General features: G+C 41.4%; 1 protein-coding gene across 1 annotated transcript; it reads left to right on the plus strand.

The window, feature by feature from the left end:
* The first annotated feature begins 9,600 nt into the window (after positions 1-9,600).
* Positions 9,601-27,463, plus strand: LOC110195277 (solute carrier family 22 member 20-like). Its single transcript, XM_078148423.1, has 10 exons — positions 9,601-9,990; positions 11,796-11,899; positions 13,603-13,757; positions 15,134-15,302; positions 16,776-16,899; positions 19,306-19,421; positions 19,729-19,943; positions 21,044-21,152; positions 23,498-23,701; positions 27,130-27,463. The coding sequence occupies exons 1-10, from the start codon at positions 9,601-9,603 to the stop codon at positions 27,230-27,232; spliced, it is 1,689 nt and encodes a 562-aa protein (XP_078004549.1). The 3' UTR covers positions 27,233-27,463.
* Positions 27,464-27,525: the final 62 nt, after the last annotated feature.

Here is a 27,525-nt window from a genome sequence, read left to right on the forward strand (position 1 = left end):
CCTGACTCCAGAGATGGTGCCACTTAGCTGCCCCCAAAACCTAAATAAATCTAACCATAAAATAGACAAGAAAGAAGTTAAGAAGATGAATAGAATTTTAAACCGTATGATTGATCTCTGGATAATATTAAATGGGAATAGAAAGGAGTATATCTTTTGCTCAGTTGTAAATTACACCTTCACAAAAAGTGATCATTTATTAGGGCATAAAAACCTCACCAAAAATATAGAAAAGCATTACCTGAGTAGAAAAGTCCTTAAACATCAGAATAGACCAAATAGAAGTTAATTACTCCAGAAGATAACAATTATTAAAAACCAAAGCCAAAAGATTAAAAAGAAATCATAGAAAAGTCAGGTATCTCATATACAAAACTGACTTCAAGAAAACAGATCAAAGAGAAGTAACAAGAACCATTGGATTACCTGAAATCTATGACCAAAAAAGAGAACCTAGATATAATACTGCAGGAAATCATTAAGGAAAATACCCAGACATATTTGAATAAGAGGGCAATGTGGGAATAGAAAAAAAAAATCCACTGATGACTTCCTGAAATAAACCACAAAATGAAAACCCTGAGGCATATCATTGCCAAAATCCAGAGCTTCTAGATAAAAGAAAATTACTTGGGGCAGCTAGGTGGCTCAGTGGATAGAGCACCAGCCCTGAAGTCAGGAGGACCTGAGTTCAAATCCAACCTCAAACCAGACACTTGACACTTACTAGCTGTGTGACCCTGGGCAAGTCACTTAACCCCAACTGCCTTAAAAAAAATACTTCAAGCAGCCAAAAGGAATTCAAATACTGAAGAACCACAGTCAGAGCTTCACAAGTTTTATCAGCTATCAGTATAAAAAAGTAGAGAACATGAGATGAGATATTCCAAAAGGCAAAGGATAAAAGTCTATAACCAAGAACAATGCATCCAGTGAAAGTGAGTTTTAAAAAAAGTAGATCTTCAATGAAATAAAAGACTTTCAATTACTCATAAAGAAAAAAAAAATCTGAAAAAGAACTGAGATATATAAATATGGGAATTAAGAAAAAATAAAGGGATAAACAAAAGTAAATCAGAAGAGACTTCATAAGGATTAACTGCTTTTCTTCTACTGGAGGAAGGATGATAATAGATTGCTTTCAGAACCGTAATATCATAAGGGGTCATAGTGGAAAGTCAAATGAGGCAGAAAACTGAAAGATAGTTCTGCCGTGTTTTGATAATGTCAAAAGAAGTGGGGAAAGGCTTGAGGGATGAGGTAGGAGAGGATGCACTAGAAGAAATAGGAGGATGAGGAAACACATTACACACAATTAGGATGCCAAAGTATGTGGACTACTACAGTGAGGTAAGAAATGACAAGCAGGTTGATTTTAGAGAAACATGGAGAGACACACATGGCATAATGAAGAGTAAAACAAGCTGAACCAGGAGAGCATTGTATACAATAACAGCAATAATTTTTTGAAGAGTAGATGTGCATGACTAAGCCTTTCTAAGTTATTTTTTGTGGTTCAGTATTTTTCAGATGTGTCCAACTCTTTGTGACCTCACTTGGGGTTTGGGGGAGGGGGCAGAGATACTGGAGTGATTTGCCATTTCCTTCTTTAGCTCATTTTATAGACGAGGAAAGTGACGCAAAGAGGTTTAATGACTTGCCAAGAGTCACAAAATGATTTAGTGCCTAAAGCCTGATTTGAACTCAGGTTTTCCTGATTTAAATCTTGGTGCTCCAATCTATTCAACCTGTAAAATCAGCAGCAGCAACTTTGAAAGACATTAGAAGTTTGATCAACACAACTCTAAGAAAAAATTCAAAGGAGGGAAGATGGTAACTTCATTTATCTACTGACAGAGAAGGGATGAATTTAAAATGCCGAAAGAAATAGGTGTTTTCCGATATGCCTAAGGTGGACTTTATCTTTCCAAACTGTGTATAGAGGGATCTGTTTGTTGTGGTCTCTTAAAATTTTTCTCAGAGGGCATTGGGTATAGTGGGAGGGGTAGATTAAATTTTTAAAAATATCTGCTACATGAAACATAAAAATAACTTTCAATAAAAGAAATTTTTTTTTCCTAAAAGGATTATAGCCTTAACAATGGAAGAGATCTCTGAGGTCATTGAATCCAATCTCAGTTTACAGAGGAAGAGATTCAAGGCCAAAGAGGTTAAATGTCTTGCCCAGATGGTGAATCTAGGAAGTGTCTGAGGCAGGATTGGAACCCCCAGCTGCCTTTCAGTAGAACCTCCTGGAGGATGTTTCATTTACAAGAAAGGCTTCAATCCTTGGTTAGGCTGGAGGGAACCGGAACCAGAACACCAGGTCTGAAGTCTCAGGGCTTGGTTTCCAGTACTGCCCCAGCAACTTCCTTTTTATCTGACCTGGGGCAAATCATATAACTGAGCTAGGTTAAGGTTTCTACATCAGTAAAACAAAGAGGTTAGATTCAATGATCTTTTTTTTTTTTTGCTAGGCAATGGGGTTAAGTGACTTGCCCAGGGTCACACAGCTAGGAAGTGTTATGTGTCTGAGGCCGGATTTGAACTCAGGTACTCCTGCCTTCAGGGCCGGTGCTCTATCCTGCACCACCTAGCTGCCCCGAGATTCAATGATCTTTAAATTATCTTCCAATTCCTTATAAAAAAATAAAATTTTATGGATATCTTTTGCTTTTAACATTGCTTAAATTTAACTCAGGTGCCTCTTACCCTCCCAGAGAGAGATCCTTATGGCAAAGTTTTATTTTTTAAAAGGTAAGGAAGAAGAAAAAAGTCAGCATAACCAATGGCAACCTCAAAAGCAATCTGGAACTCCATGCAATGCTCTGCTTCTCTGGACTTTAGGCTTTGCAGAAGAGTAGGAGAGGGCGACTGCCTTCTCGTGGCGCTTCTTTGGAGTCAAGCGGCAATGTCCATTTTTGATCCTTTTGGGGTGTTTGTTCTTACCATTTACATTGTCACAATGATAGTGTATGTTGATACTGCATATTTGTGTACAGGACCATGATGGTCCCGCATACAAAATGCTTATAACAGCACTTGCCTTATAGTAACAAAGATCTGGAAACAAAGTAGATGCCCATAGATTGACAAATGAACTGTGATATATAATAAGAGCTGGCATTTGTACAATGCTTTAGGGTTTACAAAATGCATTAAAGATAGATCTCATTTTATCCTCAGAAAAATCCTGGGAGGGAGTTGCTATTATAATCCCTATTTTACAGCTAAGGAAACTGATGTAGACAGGTTAAATGATTTTCCCAGAGTCACACAGCTGCTGGATTGAGGCTGGATTTGAACTCAGATGTTCCTGACTTGAGGGCCAGTGCTGTATATACGGTGACACATAGCTGTCACATGAATGTAACGGAATATTATCATGTATTATATGTGTGAAGCAACACATATTCTGAGTACAGAAAAGTGATTGATTTACCAGAAAAAGAAATAAAGAGGTTTATTGAAATATTAAAATATTCAAAGAAACAGAAGGAAGGCCAGAGGGAGATACAGACAAGCTAGACAGCTTTGAAAATTGCGTTAAATTTATTACCGCCTGAAAGAAAATGCAAGTTATATATAATAAAGATTCATGGTTTTACGTGTTGTCGTTTGTCCCTTGTTTTCAAAGATCACACAGGTGATGTCTTGACTTGTGCATGAATTAGATTTAAGTGACGCAAAGTTGCACAAAGGCAGCCTCACTCTCTAACAGTCACTGAAGTCCAGTGGCAAGACAAAGGTCAAAACGCCTGGAGACTGCTTGGGATGTGCAGTGGATGACCTTGGTGTCTTTGATGTTTGATCAAGGTCTAAGTATTCCACAGTGTCCTCCACCTTCGTGGCCGTTAGAACAAATTGTTCTCATCCGCCTAGTCTACCAGGTGAAGCCTTCACAAGGTTGGAGCAGACATCCCCCAACTCAACAATGGGTTTGAGGCCTATAGATTACCTCCAGCCTGGATCAGCTCATCTGCTGAGATGGTTTTGCTGGGAGTGTGGCCACTGTGCGTGCTACAGCTTGTTGGGGCTACAGGTGAGTTGGGTGGCAGGTGGACACCAAATACGGATGATCAGACTTGAAATGAGCTTGGCAAGCCCTCCCACCAGAGAACATAGGAGCTAAATTCCAGGAAACTCACTTGGTCCAAGCAGTCAACGGGTGTTGAGTCTATGGAGTTTTAGACCAAAATAGACAAAAAGAGTTGAAGCCTTTCACAAAAGCACCAATCTTCAGGTTTGTAGATAAGGCTAAGCACAGGTATTGACAGATAATTGACTTGAATTAAAAGAGAAAGAACATGGAATTTGAAGATAGGAGAAGAGAGTTTGAGCTTCAGTGATGCTACTTACCCCCTCTGCTCCTATGGACAAGCCACTTGACCTCCATAACCCTCAGTTTCCTCATCTTTAAAATGGTATCATAATAGCTAATATTTATATAGGGCTTTGCTTCCTTTTAATAATATTTTACTTTTCCCCAATTACATGGAAAAACAATTTTTAACATTCATTTTTTAAAGTTTTGAGTTCAAATTCATATCCCTTCCTCCCTCACCCTCCCCGAGACAATAAGCAATCTGATATAGGTTATATATGTACGATCATGTGAAACACCTCTACATTAATGATATCATGCAGGAAGAAAGAAAAAGAGAAATGGTTTGCATCAGTCTGTATTCAGACAGCTATCATTTCTCTTGAGGCAGATAGCATTTTTCATCGAGTCCTCAGAGATTGTCTTGAATTATTGTACTGCTAAGAATAGCCGTTATTCCCAGTTCTTTATCATACAGTATTACTTGTTACTGTATACAGTGTTCTCCTGGTTTTGCTCACTTCCCTTTTTATCAGTTCATGTAAGTCTTCCCGGTTTTTTTTGGAAAGCATCCTGCTTGCATTTCTCATAGAACAATAATATTTCATCACAATCATATATCTCAACTGGTTCAGTCATTCCCCAATTGATGGGCATCCCCTCAATTTCCAATTCTTAGCCACCACAAAAGAGCTGCTATGAATATTTTTTGTACAAATAAGTTCTTTTCCTTTTTAAAATCTCTTTGTGTTACAGGCCTAGCAGTGGTATTGCTGGATCAAAGGACATGCACAGTTTTATACCTGTCTGGGCATAGTTCCAAACTGCTTTCCAGAATGGTTGTATCAGTTGACATTTCCACCAACAATGCATTAGTGTTTCCTAGTTATCCCAATCCCCTCCAACATGCATCATTTTCCTTATTTGTAATAGTAACCAATCTGATAGGTGTGTGGTGGTACCTCAGAGTTGTTTTAATTTTCATTTCTCTAATCAATAGTGAAGTAGAGCATTTTTTTAAAAATATGATTAAAAATAGCTTTGAATTCTTCATCTGAAAACTACCTGTTCCTATTCTTTGACCATTTATCAACTGAGGAATGACTTGTATTCTTAGAAAGTTGACTCAGTTCTCTATATGTTTGATAAATGAGGCTTTTATCAGAGATACTTGCTATAAAAAAGTTTTCCCATTTTCTGCTTTCCTTCTAATTTTGGTTGCATTTATTTCGATTGTGCAATAATGGTTTAATGTTATATAATCAAATGTATCCATTTTACACCTCATAATTCTCTCTATCTTTTGTTTGGTCATAAATACTTCCCTTATTCATAGATCTGATAAGTAAACTATTCCACGATCTCCTAATTTGCTTATGATATCACCCTTTATGTCTAAATCATGTACTCATTTTGACCTTGTCTTTGGTGTATGGTGTGAGATGTTGGTCTATATCTAGTTTCTGCTATACTGTTTTCCAATTTCCCCTGTAGTTTTTGTCAAATAATGAGTTTTTTTCCCCCCCAGCTTGAATCTTTGGGTTTATCAAACACTAGGTTACTATGGTCATTTGCTACAATGTATTGAGTACCTGATCTAATCCACTGATTTACCATCCTATGTCTTAGATAGTATCAGATTGTATTAATAATTAACATTTTATAATACAGTTTGCAACCTGGCAAGGCTATAAGCTACCTTCCTCATATTTTTTTCTACTGATTCCCTTGATATTCTTGACTTTTTGTTCTTCCAGATGAGTTTTGTTATTATTTTTCTAGCCCTATAAAATAATTTTTTATTACTTTGCTATGACACTGAATAAGTAGATTAATTTAGGTAGAACTATAATTTTTATTATATTGGCTCAACCTACCACTGACCAATTAATATTTTTCTAACTGTTTAGCTCTGACTTTATAGTGTGAAGTATTTTGTAATTGTGTGCATATAATTCCTGGGTTTGTCTTGGCAGGTAGACTCCCAAGCATTTGATATTGTCTACAGTTATTTTAGGTGGAATGTTCCTTTCTATCTCTTGCTGCTGGACTTTGTTGGTAATATACAGAAATGCTTCTGATTTATGTGGGTTTATTTTGTTTCCTGAAACTTTGCTAAAGTTATTAATTGTTTTAACTAGTTTTTTAGTTGCTTCTCTAGGATTCTCTGAGCATCTCATTATATCATCTCCTAGGAGTGATGTTTTTCCCTAATTCCTTCAATTTCTTTTTCTTCTCTTATTGCTACAGCTAGCATTTCTAGTACAATATTAAACCATAGTGGTGATAATAGACATCCTTGCTTCACTTCTGATTTTATTGGACAGACTTGTAGCTTATCCCCATTACAGATAATGCTTGCTAACCACTTAGGTAAATATTACTTATCATTTTTAGGTAAGTTCCATTTATTCCCATGCTCGCTAGTGTTTTTAATATGAATGGGTATTGTATTTTGTCAAAGGCTTTCTCTGCATCTACTGAGATAATCATAGGATTTCTGTTGGTTTTGTTATGGATATAGTCAATTATGCTGATAGTTTTCCTAATATTGAACTAACCCTGCATTCCTGGTATAAATCCCATCTGGTCATATTGTGTGATCCTTGTGATACATTGGTTTAAACTCCTTGCTGATATTTTGCTTAATATTTTTGCATTAATATTCATTACGGAAATTGGCCTATAATTTTCTTTCTGTTTTCACTCTTCCTGGTTTAGGCATTAACACCAAATTTATGTCATAAAAGGAATTTTGTAGGACTCTTTCTTTGCCTATTTTTCCAAGTAGTTTATATAGTATTGGGATTAATTGGTCTTTACATGTTTGGTAGAATTCACTTGTGAATCCATCTGGCCCTAGGGATTGTTTTCTAAAGGAGTTCGTTGATGGCTTGTTCAATTGCTTTTTCTAAAATGGGCTTATTTAAGTATTCTATTTCCTCTTCATTAATCTGGGTAATTTATATTTTTATAAATATTCATCCATTTCATTTAAATCATCAGATTTTTTTGGCGTATAATTGGGCAAAATATTTCCTGATGATTGTTTTAATTGCCTCTTCTTTGAAGGTGAATTTACTTCTTTCAATTTTGATACTGGCAATTTGGTTTTCTTCTTTTCAAATCAAATAAATCAATGGTTTATCTATTTTATGGTTGTTTTTTTCATAAAACCACTTGTAGTTTTATTTATTTATTAGTTCCATGGTTTTCTTGCTTTCAGCATTTTGTGCTGGGGCTTGGCGCCCTCCTGATGCCTTGAACTGGGGGTGGGGGTGGGGTGGTGGAGTGTCCCTGTTGGCCTGCCTTGGGGTGGGGCTATGTTTCTGCCTTGCCCCAGAGTGTGCTCTAGCTACTGGTCAAGAGTCGGGGCAGGGCTTTGCTGTGCTGCTAATCAGGGATTAGAGACTTGTCTCCTGGGCTGCTGGCTTGTTCTGGGCTTCAGGACCTGGTTACTGGCTTACACTGGAGAGGGGTCTCCTTGCTGGCTTTTGCTGTGGGTGGGGCTGATGGGGTGCTTGGGTGCTTGTGCTTGTACTTGGACCCCAATTTTTCCCTAGTCTCAGAAACACTGTCTCTGACAACCACTCTCCAGCCCAAGGACACTGTGCCTAGCAGTTATTCATGCACAGGCCTCAGCACGACCCTTATCTCTCTTCCTAGTCCAGCTACACAAAGCTGGGTGAGAGAGTGCTGGGCTGCTCAGGCCCCAGCCCTCTGATCATGTCTCTGGAAGCCTCCCAATTCCTTAGTAAGTTCCTGTCTTGTGAGAATGCTTTCCCTTGCTGCAGAGCATTCTCTCATCAAGACAGAGGGAGAGGGGTGCCTTGCCCAGCCCAAGGAGTTTTTTCCTTGGCCAGCCCGAGGACTCTTCCTCCTGCCAGACTCCAAAGATCCATACCTCTGTCATCTCCCTCCCTGTCTGGTCTACTCCCTATACTTTCTCATCTATAGCTCCCAAAGACACCTGGACTTTTAGATTACCTCATCAGTGTCCCTGGCATTCCTTTCTCATGCCCTTTTCCATATAAATCCTAGCTCCATCCTCAGTCTCTCACAGGTTCCTTAAGAATCCTTGCCCACTGAAAAGCGTAACAACAAATCTTTGCCCCTTTGACTTGAAGAATGCTTGAGTCTGTGAATTCATTCCAGATGACCCGGCCTGCACTCCAGTCTTTGAGGGGTCTCAATCTCTCAGACCGCAACAGGGCCTCTCAGTTTTCCTGTCCTGGGGATGGGGCCTTGATGTGTTGCTAATCTGAGACTGCTTGCAGGCAGGAGAGTGGGCCCTTACTTGGGGATTTCCTCCAGGCACAAAGCCTCCCTGTTGGCACTTTGGGATGTGGCCAACTCCTCTGCCACTCCAGTGAGACAGACCTGTCCTGTTGTGCTGGCAAATTACTTCCCCACTCCCAATGTAATTCCAGGGCATTTTTCCAGGTTGTTTGCAAGGGAATTTGACAGGGTTCCAGGAAGTTCCTTCCTCACTCCACAACCTTGGTACCAAAAGCCCTTACATAGTGCTTTTAATATCTGCAAAATGCTTTAAGTACATGACCTCATGTGATAATATATTGGTAATACAGGCTTATTAGATCAGGTGCCTTCCCTCATAGGCAACTTGGGACTTGGAATGCATAGCTAGAACGAGCTTGAGTGACAGATTAATGGGTATTGCTGCTAAGTCCAAAGGAATTTTGTCAATATGTGTTCTTAGCCATGGAGGTGTGTGTGTGTGTATGTATATATGCACAAATACACATATGTATATATACACATACATAGACGCACATATGTGTGTTACATATAGATAGATATAGATATGCACAGCTCCCTCCACACTCCAAAAACCTCTAAATACTGTGTAGAAGTGAGGGCCTATGGGTGCAGGAGGTTGTACATACTGTCAGACTTAGCTGATGTGGGGGTTGGATTTGCTCAACTACTCTCCCTCCCCTATCCTTTCTTTTTCTTCTTTGTTATGAGGGATGTCTGTTTGAGATGGTGAGGGAGATAGGATATATTTGAAAGTAAGTAAAAAGAAAAAATAGCAATAAAAATTTTTAAATACTTTAAAACTTCAGTCAAGGACTGTGTGTACCACACACAATGTACCAATGTTCTAGTTTCCCCAGAGGCAGTAACCTCATGCCAAATGCCCAAGGGCTGCTGACTAAAATCTGACTGGGGCTAGGAGGCAGTCAGTCCAAGATGCCAAAGCTAAGCACTGAGGGCAGGGAAGCCACTGCTGCTGGAGGCTGGGAAGAGGCAGGATGGGGTTTTCCGAGTTACTTGAAACCATTGGAGGAATGGGACACTTCCAGGTCCTACAGATGGTACTGTTGTTCCTTCCTGGGATGGTGTATGCCTGTATTAATGTACTACAGATCTTCATTAGGGTGATACCAGAGCACCACTGCCGCCTCCAGAACCAGACAAGTGCTGTGTCTGCTTTCCGGGGAGATGGGAGGGACAGGGACCTGCTGAAAGTGTCCATTCCCATGGACAAAAGAGGGAAGCCAGAGACATGCCTCAGGTTTACTGAACCTCAGTGGCAGCTCCTGAATCCAAATGCCACAGAGCAGGCAAGACTGGACACTGAGCATTGCTTGGATGGATGGGTCTACGACAAGAGTGTCTCCTCCTCCTCCATTGTTGCCGAGGTCAGTACAGAGCCCAGTTTGAGTGAGCAGCTCTTTGGTTAAATTCTTTGGTTTCTTTTTTCCCTACTGACCCTGCAAATAGCAACAAAATCCCAAATCTCATTTCCCAAAGTGACCCCCTCCCCAGGAACATCAGAATAAAGAATTCCAAAGTCTTGGGGTAAGTTGCTTTTGGTTTCCAGTCATTCACTAGGGTGAGGGACTCTCTTTTCCATCATTTTCCATCCTGAAGGTTTCTGGGAGAGTGGCAGTTTTTGCAGGCTAGTGATGAGGTCTTCTGAATGTTACGTCTGATGAGAGTGGTGTGTCGAACATGTTACATAAAAACCTTTGAGGATTTGCATGATCAGCAGCAGGAAAATTGTTGACAAAGCTGACATGTCTGTAGTGTCCTGCAGACATGAGCTCATTTGAGCCTCCCAACAAGTCTATGAGGTAAATGATGGTGATATTATAGCCATTTGATAGATGAGGAGCCTGAGGATCAGAGAGGTCAAGTGGCTTATCCAGTATTATACAGCTACAAAGAGTCAGAGAGGGGAACATAGTCCATCCTGTCTTGTCTGTTCAAATCTGGGATTTTCTCAGCATAGAAAATTCCCAATGAAGAGAATTCCTTTACTTACACAGATCAGTCTCCCCACTATGGTCTTAGAGTTGCCTGAGAGGCATGAGATGTTGAGTGACTTGCCCAAGTTCACAGAACTAGAATGTGTCAGAGGCAAAGTGTGAACCTGGGCCTTCCTGATGCCAAGACTTGCCCTCTACCCACTAGTCAGATGGTAACACACATCATTTTTCTTTTTAGTCATTTGCACACACAGAAATTTAATGGGTCTTCTGAGCTAGACATAAAAATGTTATGCTTCTGACCTTAAGGAGAAAGCAACTGTTGATTCGACAAGTAAGGTTAAATCCCTCACCCTCATGGCTCTATGAACTCAAACATGTGGACATTTCCATGAGTAAAATGAAGAGTGACAAGATGAGCAAAAAGAGCAACTTGACTGTTTCTATTGACTTCTTTCAATTGGTGCTTCCACTCTAGCCCTGAGTTTAGTGTGCCCTGGGACAAAGGATTACTTAATAATCCCCCAGTCCCCAGTGAATAAAGGACTAAAAGATATGAAAGAACAATTTTCCAAAGATGAGACACTAGTGGGTAATATTGACTCAAAAAACTCCTCAACAGTGCTAAGAATCAGAGATGCCACCACAATCCATAATATTTATTTTTGCGGCAATTGGGATTAAGTGACTTGCCCAGGGTCACTCAGCTAGTGAGTATTATGTGTTTGAGGCCAGATTTGAACTCAGGTCCTCCTGACTCCAAGACTAGAGCTCTATCCACTATGCCACTTAGCTGCCTCTACAATCTATAATATTAGAAAACTAATGAAAAGAACTCCATGTTCACTGAATTGTCAAAAACAGGTCCGCTCATTCTTGGGTGTTAGAATTGCAAATATTAAAAATCTTTCTGGGGAATGATTTGGTGTGAACAAAAGAGGGTGCAATAATAATCATAATTTCTGACCCGTGATTTCATTGTTAGCAATATCCCATGACAAAATAATGAAAAACAAAGCAGAAAGAGGCATCAGTTTAAAGATGTATGTTGCAACATTATGATTGTAATTGATAAAGTTAAAGAAAAATATAATTGATTAGGCGACGGATTAAATTTGGTCTAAATGTAATAAATATTTAGATATTCCAGACTTTTGGCCTTCCCACTTAGGATCACGTTGTCACTCTTTCTCCTCTTTTCTCTCTCCCACTTTCTGCCCGCCTCTCTCTTCCAGTGGGACCTGGTATGTGAACAGAAGTTACTGATATACATCTGTGTTGCAATATTTGCAGGAGGACACCTGGCAGGAAGCGTTGTCTTTGGGATACTCTCCGACAGGTATGTGAAGGACTCAGGTGGAGGTAGGTCTTCACTGCATAAACAAAGGTACTTGAAACACTATGGGATCAAATCTGTGTGAACTTCTAAAAAAGGAATGGCTCCAAAGAGACTGAAATTCTTTCTGTTCCTGCTCCAAGCAACCTCACTGTATACCTTAGTATCCCAGGGACCCTTTCAGGGATTTCTGGAGCTCACTCGGACTCTGTTTTCTCCCCGAAATGGGTGTGGTCAATGGGTCCCAGCACAAGTGAAACAATGCTGTTGACAGGACACACCGGTCACTTTCCAGACTGTCAGCACCTCTACATGGGCCACAGGCCAGCCAGAATCTCAGACAGGAAGATTTCTTGTACCACACCATGCGCTATGTAGACATTCATCTTGTCCGAGTTATAACACTTGTGCCCCAAACGCAATGGCAATCACGTGATCATTTCTTCCTGCTTTTGGTCCTGTGGACCAGGGTTTGGAAGGAAAAACCAGGGCTGAACTTGAAACACGCAGAACAAAAATAAGGTTTGTGAAGCAACCTATGAGCATCTCTCTCCCTCTCTCTCTCTCTCTCTCTCTCTCTCTCTCTCTCTCTCTCTCTCTCTCTCCCTCTCTCCTCTCTCTCTCTCTCTCTTTCCCTCTCTCTCTCTCTCCCTCTCTCGCTCTCTCTCTGTCTCTCTCTCTCTCTGTCTCTCTCTGTCTCTCTCTCTCTCTCTCTCTCTCTCTCTCTCTCTCTCTCTCCCTCTCTCGCTCTCTCTCTGTCTCTCCCTCTCTCCCTCTCTCCCTCTCTCTCCTCTCCTCTCTCTCTCTCTTCTCTCTCTCTCTCCCTCTCTCCTCTCTCGCTCCTCTCTCTCTGTCTCTCTCTCTCTCTCTCTCTCTCTCTCTCTCTCTCTCTCTCTCTCTCTCTCTCCTCCTCTCTCTCTCTCTCTCTCTCTCTCTCTCTCTCTCTCATAAAGAGAGTGAGCACACAGAAAAACTCCAGCTCCCTCACTTTGGAAAGACTTCCTCTGTTGGTGTTGTGAGTTTTCTCCTTACTACTAGGTCAAAATATATATTTGGGTTTATATTGCTAATTATTCATTTTGGCTGCAGGAAATTGAGTTTACAAATAAAAGTGATAAATTCAGGGAACCCTAAAGGGATTGATTGAACCCCTTTGTGAGAGGGAAAGTCAAGAGTCATGACAAGATGTTAATATGGCTGAATCTTTACCCTTAACCTCAGTTTGCTTGACTTCAATTGACATAGAAGTCACAGAGTAAGCACTAAGGGGCCAAATAAGGGCTAACAAGGGCTTTCTATGTTAAGATGTCCTAAAGTATTTGCATTGCGGCAGGGGACAGTGCTTGGCCAAAGAGGCCAGATCTTGGAATGCAGCTTTTAAGACATTGGCAATGGGCCAATACTTGGGGGGGGGCCGGGGTAAGGAGTGTGCTCAATAGCATGGGGACAATGGAATCTACCAGCTGTTCATCCAGAGCACCTCTCATATGATGCAATTGGCTAATGATGGATGCTGATCAGAGAGAGTGAGGAGACAGCCTCAGTACTTAGATTGTCCATGCCAGAGAGCGAGAGGAATTGCTATTTTCAAATGGGGTAAGTCAGGGCCCCCGTTTCATACTGTTGCCAGAGAGGAGAGAATGACATAAGGGCCAGGCCAGCACCAACACTTTGTCCGTGATACCATTTGGTTATTTTGTCCTTAGGTTTGGGAGGAGGACGATGCTACTGTGGTCCTCTCTGATGGCCATGATTTCCGGTACCTGTGAAGCCTTTGTGCCCACCTTCACTGGCCATGTCATATTCAAATTCTTTACTGGCGCTGCAGTAGTGGGTGTCTTCACCACCAGAAACTGCCTGAGTAAGTACCATGGAGGCAGTGACATCCTTGTGGTTACACTCTGGGGAGGAACACAGAAAGACGAGATGTTCTGAGCCTGGCCAATCAGCGAGCAGGCAAGCTTAGGAAAATCACATTATAAATGTAATAGAGGTGTCATAAGAGTAAACATCCTTTGAAAAATTCACTGATTTCTTGATAGGGAATAGAGAACTGGCCTTGAGGGTAGGGTATTCTGCCTGTGACACTTGATAGCATTGTAACCCTGAGCATGTCAGAAACCTCTGGTGGTCTAGCAAACAATCTAAAACAATGGGATGCAGAGAAGTTACCAATGTGCATTGATACAGGGAATCTTCCCTTCTTCATATTTCCTTTACCGAGGAAATCACAGCCTTGTTCCCCTCCTTCTCCCTCTTCCTCTCCTTTTCCTTTCTGATGCCCTGTGTCCCTCCTCCTCTCTCTCCCTGAATTTCAGGCTCTCTCTCTCACCCCTTTTCCTCTTCCTCTCTACCTTGCACTCTTCCTCATCTTCTCCTTCCACTTCTTCTTTCTCTCTTCTTCCCCTTTGCAACTCTCCTCAGTCTCTCCCCCTTAACTGTCTCCCTTCCACCTTACATCCCCCTGTCCCTCATCTTCTTATCACCTCAGTACAATGTAATTTCCTCAAGATAGGGACTGTATTTTAAAATGAGTTTGTATCGATACCTTTCATTTCTTACTTTAATCATAGATATCCTCAGTGTCCTCCCTCCCAGAGATCCTTTCCACATAACAGATAGCATCTTTCAAAGGAGAGGCAGCTAGGTGGCACTGCAGTGGATAGTGTGCTAGTCCTGGAATCAGGATGATCTGAGTGGGAATCTGGCCTCAGACACTTAACTAGCTGTGTGACCCTGGGCAAGTCACTGAATCTCTCTCAGTCTCAATGTTCTCATTCATAAAATGTTGATAGGAATAGCTTCTACCTCACAGGGTTATTCTGAGGATCAAGCAAGTGAACACTTTAAAGTGCTTTGTAAACTTTAAAGCATGACAAAAATGCTAGAGAGTCTTATGCTGCTGATGAAGATTTGACGACAATACAAGCTCCTTGAGGCCAGTGATACCCTCTGGCACGTGGCAGTCTGCTGATGGCAGAATTGATATATGTGTTCCAGGCAGCTGGTTGAATGCAAGCTCCTTGAGGGCAGAATATGTTCTTGCTTTGTCTTTGTGCCTCCACTGCCCAGCACAGTGTCTGGCACACAGCAGGTTCCATAGCAAATATTTCTTGAAATCTTTACTGTTGAATCCTTGAGTTACGATCAGTTTGAACCCAAGTTCTTGGCAATCCTGCCATCCCACCTTCTCGGCATTTCATGAAGCCTAATTGTTCATCTTGTTTTTCCTTTAAGCTTTAGAGTGGACGCCTCCTGAGAGACGAATCCATGTGAACACTTATAATATATACTCATCCTCTTTGGGACAGATCCTCATGTCTGGATGGGCCTACCTGGTCAGAGACTGGCACTGGCTGCAGTTTTCCGCTTCAGCCTCCTTTGTGATTGCCCTTCTTTTTGCCCTGTACGTGGACAGGACAGCAAATAAACTTTCCAAACAGTCAGTTAGTCAAGTAGCATTTATTAAGCTCCAACTATGGGCCAGGCCCTAGCTTAAGGACTGTCAAAGACTCAGAAGGGAAAGATCGAGGGACAGGCAAATAGAAGTTTCTGCAGTTTTGAAAAATGTGGCATTTAGAAAGCTGCTTGGCAAAGCTGCTCCAAAGCCCTCCTAAGTCCTTCTCCTCTACACTCACTTTGTCCTGTGCAGAGAAGTTTCTGCTGTGTAATGTAGAATGCTGCCATCAGTCACCAAGAGGGCTGTTCATATCCCTGGGTCCATGGCAGCTGCACCAGGGCCTTCTGTCAGGACTAACTGGATTTCATCCACAGCTGAGAGTTCAGAAATGCTATTTCCTGTGCCCTGGGCTGGGCCCAGCACACCCTCCCCCTCCACTGAACTTAACTTTCCCCAATAGCCTTTAGCAGTAATCGCTAATATTTACACAGAACTTTACGGTTCCCAAAGCTTTTTCCATATCTTATCTCACTGGGCTTTCACACCAAGCCTGGAAGGTAGGTGCCATTATTATCCCCATTTTGTAGCTGAGGAAACTGAACCTGAGGATGGTTAATCAAAGTTCATGTGGACTCTGTGATCTTTGGGCATGCTGGGCACAAGCTCCAGAGGGCTAAAAGGAGTCACTGACCAGTGCCCCTAGTGATCCCAAGGCTCTGGAGCTGCTACATTCCCGAGACAACCTTGAAGTCTGACTCTTAGACCCCCTAGTTTCCTTCAAGCTCAGGGCAGGCACCACCCTCTAAGTGGCGCCTTTCAGCTGCTGTCACCCCTTTCTGGCTCCCCCCCCCCCACCAATGGTGTCATATGTATTTTGGGTCTAGTCTGTGATATACTTCCATGTGCACCTGTCACTTCCCCTCATGGAATGCAAGCTCCTTCAGGGCAGGGACTGTTTGTAATTTGTGTCCCTCTTTCCAGTGGCTGGCACAGGGACTGGCACACAGTAGGCTGTTTCAAATGCTTATTAATTGATTGACTAATTAGAATGTCTTGGGTGAGTGCAAGCTACCTGTCAGGTTCCCTTCATAGGCCCCAAGTTTATTTCTAGTTTTGATGAAATCATATGCACACATCAGTGTTAGTGCCATCCAGGCATTCCAAGAAGGCCAAGGTGGGAATATTAGTAGATCTATCCATGCCCAAAGGAAGCTCACACCAGGATCAGGAGCCCTCAGGAGCAACCAGGAAATGGATTCCCCCTCTGGACTGTCTTCCTGATTATGGAGCCTATTTCATTTGGGAACACATCCTGTGGGGGAGGGAAGGGGTCTGGAAGTTAACCCAGTAACCTCCCCACACTGCACTGAGCTCTGGAATAGACCCACTCATAACTATAATCACATTAGGAACAAGGGAGCCTTGCTGTGTTTGGGTCCCATCTTTCATGGCTTTTCCCTTCTCTGCTTGCTCTATCAGGGCCCTCCCAGAATCAGCTCGTTGGCAAATCACCCACAACAAACTCCACATGGCTATGAAGACCCTTCAGAAGGTGGCCTGGATAAATGGCCAGAAGGAACAGGGGAGAAAGCTCACTCCAGAAGTATGACTGAGGGAAATCCTCACTGCATCCACAACCATGTTCCCAAGAATATAGCCTCAGAGAACATTGCTCATTTTAGGATTTCCACCCAATCTATTTAAAAAAGTAATGGCACATGGGCTGTGAAGGTAAAATACACACCTTACACAGAAGGAAAGGTAAGGATAAAACTAGCATAGAAACCAATTGGCAAGGGCAGCGAAAAAATGTTTCAGGCAGCTGAGATGAGCTCCTTCTTCCAGCTGAGCTCTGAACTTAGCTGTGGATTTTTTAGCAGCCAAGGCAGAACATGCTGGGGGATGAAGCTCATCTTCTGAGAAAGCGAACGTGGTGGTATGTCTAGAGAGGCTAACGCCTCCCTGGAAGTTCAATCCAATGTATCAAGCGTTTGCAGGCCCTATTAAGTCTGTAGAATCAGCACCCCAACTCTCACTTCCCTGATGAATTGAGTTTCCAGAGCTAGCCTGGCTACATCCTGTTCACGCCTTTAGCGGTACCTATGAGGGGTTAAGTTTGCCCTGTCTCACATGGAGAGGTGGCCCTTCCTCTTGCCAAGCCGAACCCCTCCACATGCGTCAGTGATCCTCCCAGCCTGTGTTTGACAGCACTTTGCCCCCTCTGACATCTCTCTTCTCTCCTCTATCTTCAAACTGTCCCCGTCTGCTGGTTCTTCCCCTGCGACCTAACAAAAATGCCTCAGTCTCTCTGTCCCCCCCAAATCCTCATTTGTTCTATCCATGCTCCCATACTCCTTGAGAAAGCCACTTGCAGTAAGTGCTTCTACTTCCCTTCCTCTCTCTCTTGTCTTAAATCTTTACAACCTGAATTATAGTCTCATCATTCTCCTAAAAGTCCTCTAACCAAAGTAACCAGCAATCTCTGACCAGCAAATTCCAATCATCTTTTCTTAGTCCTCATCCTTCTGGACACCTCTGCAGCCTTTGATTGCAGTCAGTCAACCTCCTCTCCTGATACTCTCTTCCTTCTAAGTTTTCAAGATGCTCCTCTCTCCCCTTTCTCCTTCTACCTCTCTGACCACTCCTTCTCAACCTCCTTTGCTTGATCTTCATCCAGATCATCTGGGATTACTTTCAATGTTCTCCTGGTCTCTGCCCTGGGCCCTCTTCTCTTCTCCCTCTATACTTTTCACTTGGTGCTGATCTCCTTGGCTCCTATGGATTTACTCACCAGCTAGATGCTGATTATTCTCAGTTTTATTTATTCAGCCTTAGCCTTTCTGTGACCTCCAGTCTCCCATCTCCAACTGCCCATTAGACATCTTGATATCTACATCTTCATCTTAACATATTAAAAATAAACTCATTTTATACTCCAAATCCTTTTCTCTTCTGAACTTTACTATTACGCCTGAGAACCACCACAGTCCTCATAGTCCCCCAGACTTCTAACCTCGATGTCATCCTCAGCTCCCAACTCTCACCAATCTCCATATCCAATCTGTTGCCAGTCAATCAGCTTTCAGTCATGTCTGATTCTTTGTTACCCCTTGTGAGGTTTTCTTGGCAAAGATAATTGAGTGGTTTGCTATTTCCTTCTTTATATAATTTTACAGATGCAGAAACTGAGGCAAACAGGTAAAATGACTTGCTCAGGGTCACATAGCTAGTAAGTGTCAGAGGCTGGATTTGAACTCAGGTCTTCCTAACTCCAAGCATAACACTTTATCAACTAGACCACAACTGGAGTTATTAGGAAAGTTCTCCTCCAGGAGGTGGCATAGAAGGTGAATGCAGAAGAAGCTTTGCGATACCAAGAGGGAAAGGGACTAAATTCTTGGGAGAGTGTTCCAGGTGGATTTTCTTTGAAGAGACACCATATAACAGAAGGGCTGATGTCTGTGATAGTTGCACAAAAGACAAAAATTGTCATTAAATGGAAGGGTATCGATTTCTGTTTGTCTTTCTCTCTCTCTCTCTCTCTCTGTTTAGGTACCTAGGCAGCTAGAGTCTAGAGTCAAAGGACTTGGGCTCAGATCTCACCTCTGACACTCACCACCTCTGGGACATTAGTCAAGTAATTTAAGATCTGGTTACCTCAGCTTTTACCTATGTACAATAAGAAGATTGGGATAAATGGCCTCCGTGGTCTCTTCCAGATCTGGATTTCTGTCCCAATGTTCCATTGCACACAGAAGCAGGGCGAATGACATTATGGGATGGTCAGATGGCAGGATAGGCTGATGACAGCCTGTGAGAGGTAAAGCTCAACTGTGCCTGGTGGTTATGTGCAAGGCCTGGCATTCTGACTGTTAGCATGATTCCCCTACCATGGTAGAATCTCTGTTGGGAAGGTATAAAGATTGTCCTTTCATTCCCCTCTCCTCAAGATCCTTGAACCCATTTATTTAAGCTGACTTCCCCTTCGTCTGTCTTCTCTCCTAAACAGGGGGTAATGTCCTACATTCAGGAAGACCTTACAACTGTGAAGGCAAGCTCTTCTCTCAGAGACCTTTTCCAGACCCCAGGAATATGCAAGATATCATCGTGTGTCGTGTTTGGGTGGTGAGTGAACTTTATTTTTAATCAACTGATTGCATTCAGAGTATCAAAATAATTTGACAACAGTCCTATACATTCACTCTGCAGCTTAGGTCCTGAGAATGCTATCATCCCCAACTTAGGAGGCTATGAACAATTGGGGTTCATAAATTTAAGAAAATAGGATTCAGGAGTTGCTTGAGACACTAGGATTATTGTTGAATTAGTCCTAGAATGAGAATATTTCCTTTTTAAGGCAAAAGAAGCATTTCATTGAACAGAAATGAAAAATAAAACTTTCATACTCCATAATAAATGGTTCTACTTCCAGGTTTGCCTGTGGATTCTCCTATACTGCAATGGTGATGGACTTACAGAAATTTGGGTTCAGCATTTACTTGGTCCAAGTGCTATTCGCACTCATAGATTTCCCAGCAAGGTTGTTTGGATCCATTAGCATGTCTTATGTGGGAAACCGTTTCACCTTCATCTTCTGTGCACTTTTCTCTGGATGTGTGATCATCATTCCCATATTTGTGCCTCAAGGTGAGAAACTGTTCATTGAATATCCTGCACTATGTTTAAAGTATCTAAAACGATTCGATGATGTGATTGTATTAGGGTCTGGGGCCACAAAGATGAAATGAGAGGCAATGAAACTGTTCTCTCCCAGAGGTCTGGATGTGGGTCAGACTTGATTGGAGGATGGCCAAGCCAATAGTGCTGCAGGATTGTAATAGAATATTACTGTGCTGAGAGAAACAATGAATATGAAGTACACATGAGAACATTTACATGAGCTGATGCAGAGTGAAGTAAGATGAGCAAGAAAACCATGGACACAATGAGTACAACGATGTAAGAAGGATTAATTGCGATAATAATGGAACCAGGAAGGCTATGGAATTGTAAGGGTCAAAGTTCACCATGAAAAAGAGAGAAAAAGATCCACCTTCCTCCCTTACTGCAAAGGCAAGGGCCTGTGGGTGTGGAACACTGCGTATGGAATCCGCCCAAGTTAACGATTTGGGTGCTCTCACTGAAGTGATTTTATCTCACTCTTTTTGGTTTTTTGTTGAAATAAATCCTTCGCTGGATACAGGGTGGAGGGTTCTATCTGGCAATGAATAGCATATAAAAACCAAAGATGTCAGCAGAGCACGTGGATCCTACTTGGCCATCATTCAATAATCACATGTGTCTTTCTGTGTACTGTGCCCACTCCTACCATACATCTGTCTGCTCTGTATGCAGCTGGAGGAGGAGGGGGACGTTCAAAGAAAGGGCTGCCTCTGGCCTTCTAGTGCGGCTCACAAGCAGAGGGGCTGGCTGCAACTCTTTAAAGAGTGTACAGGAAGGCAGTCACTTTGGTAATTGAATGTGCAGTTTTCACTGAGGGAAGCATGTGAAACTCTGCTTTCTAAACTGAGCAGGAAATAAAATAAAATAAAATAAAATAAAATAAAATAAAATAAAATAAAATAAAATAAAGAGTCAATAATAAGTGAATTGAAAAGAGCTACAAGAACTTGTCATAGCTTGACTGTCCTGAATATAAATAAATGAAGTTCCAAATGACGACCAGAGAGTCAGAAGCACCTGCTGAGCTTAAATAAACTGCTGATCTCCCCTTTGTTTGTCCTCAGATATGGCTGCCCTAACACTGACACTCAATGTGCTTGGAAGAGGAGGCTTGGGAGTTATGTTTTTATGCATTTACCTCTACACATTGGAACTCTACCCAACTGAAATCAGGTAAGAATATAAGGAAAATGGGACCATGGCATCAAAGGTCAATGATGGTAAAATGTTCCTTTCAAGGATTCAGGCAGGTGCAGATTTACTGGGTCATTGAGTTGAAAACACAGTCCATGTACACTCAATTGAATTCAATTTAACCATTATTTACTAATTGACTTTTATGAGCCAGACACTGTGCTTGGCACTGAGAATAGAAAAGCAAAAACTAAACCACTCTGTTCTCAAGGAACTTCCATTCCACTGACTTTGCATCAAAAGTGAATATTCAAAGAATGGATACATAATGATAACATGAAATTCTTCCATAAACATCTCTCTGTTGTGTGGTTCTCATACCCAACAATACAGTCGATTGACAGAAGAAAAAGGCTTACCAATATGTCTGAAGGATGCTTGTCTGAGGTGCACTAGATTAGAGACAGCAGAAAGCCTGTTCATTTTACATTGGAGGCTTATTAACTTGCTAGCCACTGGCTGTTTTTTGTCCACGTATTTGTTAGGTCAGCCACTGATGTGATTTTCTTTAGCTACAAAGTGGAGGTTTTGGAAGGAGAAACATACAGTTTCTGAGGAACAATGAAGAAAATCTGTTTTAAATATGATGATGAGGGAGAGGACATATACTGGGGGTGAGGAAGCTCAGAGGAAGGAAAGAAGACACAGAAAGGGAAAAGTAAGGCACGAAAAACAAGGAGCAAACCCTTCCAGCCCTCTGTCCGAGGGCTGATCTCGAAACGTCTTTATTAGCAGTGTCATTCAAGCATTCACAAGTTTGTCATATCTCGATATCCACTGCAGCCAATTCTGCTAGAGCTTAACACCTGACTCACCAGTGTAGCCACTTGTCCTTTCAATCCCTTGCTGCCAAATCCATTATTCTACCAAACACTTCTCTCTGCAGTCTCACCTCTCTCACTGAAGTTAATACCTCCCTGATCACAATGGTAAAAGAGAACCACACAGGCTAACAAAGTTATCTTCCTAATATGTCAGAGGGCTATAGATAGCAAGATGTCATGGGAAAACACTGGCTCTGGACTGAGAGGACGTGGGTTCAAATCCTGCCTGCCTTAGATGCTAACTGCATTTGTGACATTGGGCCAGACAATTCACTGTGACACAGTTTGCTCATTTGTGCAAAGAGAAGAATATTGGACTAGATGGTGTAGGACTCTTCAAACTGAACAGTTATGATTTTGTGACATATTTTACTTACAAGAACATAATAACCTCTCTCTGCTATATTCAGGAAAATATGGCAAGGCCTCTGTTGGTTCCCCAGGAATACAAGAGATTCTTTAGTGTGGGGGGCCAAAACGTCTTGGGAACTTATGAAAATCAAATTATGCCATAACAATTTAGTTCAATTTCAGGGGAAAACCTTTTGTACAACATTGAGATAGAAGCCAGAACTTAAGATTATTAATTTATACAGTACTTTAGTGGAGATTTTTTGAGCCTAGAAACCAAGCTCATAGGCCTGGGGTAAGAGGATGATGATAAGGATGAAAAGTTCGACAAACCTAATATTCCCTGACAAATGGGAACCGAGAATTGCAGGCCTTGGGACTTCCATTAAAGGGTCTGCTTTAGCACTTTATGTTTGACTCCCATTGGTGGGAGGGTGTTGTAATGAGGATAGTATGGCCTCCATTGAGCTCCTCCTGTGGGAACCTTCTAATCTGCTTCCTCTTCCCATTAGTAAAAGAGCAAATGTATATTCCATTCGATTCAAAGTATTTTTTGTCTCCACTGTAGTGGTTGAGCAAATTGTCAAAGAAAAACCAAAGAAAATAACCTCTTGTGTTTGTATCAGATCTTTTGGAGACTTATAGACTTATATATGTACATGCCTTAAGTTATCTATGTATGTGTGCATGTATCAGCAGATGTTATGGAGAGTACAACCCACTTTAGGCCCAAGAGCTCTGTGAGAATGATAAGATTAAAAAACTTATGAGGGATAAAATTAATCCAAGAGATTAGGTCAGACTCCTCTGTAGGATACAGGACAAGGGGCAGCAGGGTGTGTCAGGGTTCCTCTGGATCTTGATAGAACAAAATGTATTATTTTGAGGTTTGCCAGTGGCACAGAATTGATTAATGCCAACTTTCAAACAAGCAGCTTTTGGCACCAGGATGACTTACCTGCTCCCCCTCACATCTGTGCTGCACAAGCTCACTTAGTTAGGTAATTACTGGGGTCTATCCATTAAGCTTTCACTCTGTTATGGGAAAGGCACTGAGCTACATGTGAGGAAGGCAGGGGGAAAGCAGAGAAGTCCCTGCCCTCAGGTCACTTATATTCTAACTTTTGTTCCAATTTTATTCACTTACAGGCAGAAGGGAACGAGTGTTGGGATTTTCACTTCACGTTTTGGTGCAGTGCTGGCTCCCTGTGTCTACATCACTGAGACCTCTAGCACTATTCTGAAGCCTCTGTTGTTTGGAGTAGTGCCTATTCTTTCTGCCATTGCTGTCTCCTTTCTGATTGAGACTCGTGGCCTCCCACTGCTGGAGACCATCCAAGAGACAGAAAAGAGGTCAGTTCCTGACTCTAATCAGTGAAAGTATAACTTTTTTTAAAAATTATTTTATTTTTAGTTTTCAATATTCACTTCCATAAGACTTTGAGTTCCAAATTTTCTCCCCATCTTGCCCCTCCCTCTACCCCAAGATGGTATGAAATCTGATATAGGCTCTATATATACATTCATATGAAACCTATTCTCACTTTAGTTAAGTTGTAAAGTATTAGAAGCAATGGAAGAAATGAGAAAGAGGAAACAAACAAAAAAAAAAAAAAGAAAAAAGAGAGAGAGCAAATAATACGCTTTGATGTGCATTCAGACTCCTTAGTTCTTTTTCTGGATGTGGACAGCATTTTTCATCATGAGCCTGTTGGAGCTGTCTTAGATCCTTCCATTGCTAAGAAGAGATAAGTCTATCAAAGTTAGTCCTCTGCACAATGTGGCTGTTATCATGTATAACATTCTCCTGCTTCTGCTCACTTCCCTCAGCATGAGTCCATACAAGTCTTTCCAGGTTTTTCTGAAGTCTGCCTACTCATCTTTTCTTATAACACAATCATATTCCATTACAATCACATACTGCAATTTGTGTAGCCATTCCCCCATGGATGGGCATCCCCTCAATTTCCAATTCTTTGCCACCACAAAAAGATCTACTACAAACATTTTTATACACGTGGGTCCTTTTCCCATCTGTGGGATCTCTTTGGAATACAGACCTAGAAGTGGTATTGTTGAGTCAAAGAGTATGCACATTTTTTAGCCCTTTGAGCACAGTTCCAAATTGTCTCCAGAATGGCTGGATCAGTTTACAATTCCACCAACAATGCATTAATGTTCTAATTTTCCCACATCTTCTCCAGCATTTATCATTTTCCTTTTCTGTCATATTAGCCAGTCTTATAGATGTGAGGTGGTACTTCACGGTTGTTTTAATTTGCATTTCTCCAATCAGTAATGATTTAGAGCATTTTTTCATATGGCCCTAGATAGCTTTAATTTCTTCATCTGAAAACTGCCTGTTCGTATCCTTTGACCAATCAATTGGGGAATGACTTGTACTCTCATAAATTTGACTCAGTTCTCTATATATTTTAGAAATGAGGCCTTTATCAGAGACACTGGTTGTAAAAATTCTTTCCATTTTCTGTTTCCCTCCTAATCTTGGTTACATTGGCTTTGTTTGTGCAGAACTTTTCAATTTAATGTAATCAAAAATATCCATTTGGTATTTCATAATGTTCTTTATCTCTTGTTTGGTCATAAATTCTTCTGTTCTCCATAAATCCGACAGGCCAACTATTCCTTACTCTCCCAGTGTGCTTATGATATCAGCCTTTATATCTAAGTCATGTACCCATTTTGTCTTTATTTTTGTTGGTCTATGCCTAGTTTCTGCCATACTATTTTCCAGTTTTCCCAGCAGTTTTTGTCAAATAGTGTGTTCTTATTCCAGAAGCTGGAGTCTTTGGGTTTATCAAATAACAGATTATTGTAGTCATTGACTACTGTGTATCATGTCCCTAACCTATTCTGCTGGTCTACCACTCTATTTCTAAGCCAGTACCAAGTGGTTTTGATGATTGCTGCTCTATAATACAATTTAAGATCTGGTATGGCTAGGCCACCTTCCCTAGCATTTGCATTTATTAATTCCCTTGATATTCTGGACCTTTGGTTCTTCCAGATGAATTTTGTTATTATTTTTCTAGCTTCATAAAATTAGTTTTTGGTAGTTTGATTGGTATGGCACTGAATAAGTAAACTAATTTAGGTAGAATTGTCATTTTTATTGTATTAGCTTGGCCTACCCATGAGCCACTAATGTTTTTCCAATTATTTAGATCTGACTTTGTTTGTGTGAAAAGTGTTTTATAATTGTGTTCATATAATTCCTGAGTGAAAGTGTAACTTTAAGTGAGATCCGGGGTGTCTTTGAGGCTGTTCTTTCCCCTGGCCTCAGAATATATAACAGTGGGGGGGGGGGGAATATTTTGGGTCATTTCAGAGTTGTCATGAAAATCCAAGGTCCATAATCCAATGCTCAAATCTCCTTCTCCTATGCATTGCTAAAATAAGACAAACAATTCAATACATTGTATTGTGCTAAAGTGACAATTACTGGTAATTAAAATACTTGGAGATACCTGGGTGAGTTTTTTTAAATAGATTCAGTTCAATTATCTCATTAAGATTTTCTTCGTTTTAATTTACTTTAAGAAATAGTATCCAGTATCTACCACGTGTCAGGTAGAGCCAGGAAGTGGCAAAGTCACAGAGCACTGAGCCCAAAGTTAAGAAGATTCATCTTCCCGAGTTCAGTCTTGGCCTTAAATACTTAGTAGCTCTGTGACTCAGGGCAAGTCACCTAACTCTGTCTCTACTTCCCATTTGTGAAATGAGCTGGTGAAGGTAATGACAAACCACTCCAACATCTTCGCAAAGAACACCCCAAATGGGGCCATAAAGAGTTGGATGTGACTGAAATGATCGACCAACAAATGTGCAAGGTAAAGTTTTAGATGGTGGGAATACAAAGACGGTACCAAACGTGTCTTGTTTGTAGATTATTATGTCACTGGACAAAGCACAAGCATGAAAATAACTGTGTTAAAATAGACGAGGTCCAGGCAAAGGCTGATGGAAAAGGATAGGTGGGAAAGCTGACAAACACTTGAAAAGTGACAGAAAACTTCATGGAGGAAGCATGGCTTGTCTGCCCTCCACACCGATGAGAAAATCAGTATGCTTATACTAAAGCAACAAGTACCTCTTTTCGAAGCTGGCTCTACTAACCATCACTTCTAGCCTCAACCTTAGAGCATTCATTTCTGAAATCTTTCCTCTCCCCCTCTCTTTCTCTTCTCTTTCTGGGTTCAGGCACTAGGCACCATCTGGAAATGATCCTCCCTTAACTAAAAATTACAGACACATTCTAGTGTTAGTATCATTCCAGTATATACACAAACACTCCCGTGTCAGAACTCTGGGCCTCTCCTTCATAGTTCACCCTCAGACAAGTTAACCATGAAAGCAGATTTTATTTGGCAACAAATTGTTTCGTATGAGAAGGCAGTACCTTAAAAGGACAGGAGCTTGCACAGATATGAATTCAACCTCTGCGTACATCTTTTCCCCACACCCTCTAATGCCACCCCGAGGTAGAATGCTTTTACCTTGAAGGCAGGGACTCTGGCAATTTTTATCTTGGTGTTCACAGTGCCTTGCACATCGTAGGAACTTAATAACTGCTAGATAAAGTGATAATATTGACTTAGCTGGATTTATTTTGAGACTCATCACCCTCAGCCCAGATTTCTGTACAGAAGAAAACATCTTTTCCCCTATATTCCAGAGTCATTTGTTCCAGCTTGAACAAACTTTGATTTTGATGTCTGAGAGTAGAGTCTGAGAGTGTCTCTGTGTTTCTCCTTGATTAGGGTGAAGAGGGCACAGTCTCTGAAAGGGAATGCCAGTGAAGAGGTACAGAAGAGACAAGCCTTGCTTATTCCTGCAATTCCAGAAGCTGAGAGCACAGTCTAATTCTCTCTTGTGGGCCTTCAACTACACTTCTGAAGGACGCCAATGTCTGGACCCAGCTTCACCATCCTTTCTTGGTCTGAAGTGAGATCTACCTTTTCTGGATTGAGAGTGCACTCTCTGGCTGCTGAGAGGGTGGAAAAAGGTGGCCTGGTAGAACTTCCCTGCAATTCAATACACGAAATAAAGTCTTAATTATTAAGCATCATACTTTAAAAAGAGAGCAATAAACAATGAGGAGAAATATGATTTTTCCCCTTGGCCATGTAGTGCCATATAGCCCTTTGAGAACTCTT

This window comes from Phascolarctos cinereus, unplaced genomic scaffold (genome assembly GCF_003287225.1).
Source record: "Phascolarctos cinereus isolate Bilbo 61053 unplaced genomic scaffold, phaCin_HiC Scaffold_9;HRSCAF=440, whole genome shotgun sequence".
In the NCBI taxonomy this organism is placed as follows: domain Eukaryota; kingdom Metazoa; phylum Chordata; class Mammalia; order Diprotodontia; family Phascolarctidae; genus Phascolarctos; species Phascolarctos cinereus.

Bases quoted from the DNA above. Each gene is read 5' to 3' on its own strand.
- LOC110195277 (XM_078148423.1), top strand. From the start codon at position 9,601: ATGGGGTTTTCCGAGTTACTTGAAACCATTGGAGGAATGGGACACTTC. The intron at 11,900-13,602 runs GTATGTGAAGGA...TTTTGTCCTTAG, and splicing joins TTTGGGATACTCTCCGACAG to GTTTGGGAGGAGGACGATGC. The intron at 16,900-19,305 runs GTATGACTGAGG...TCTCCTAAACAG, and splicing joins GGAGAAAGCTCACTCCAGAA to GGGGTAATGTCCTACATTCA.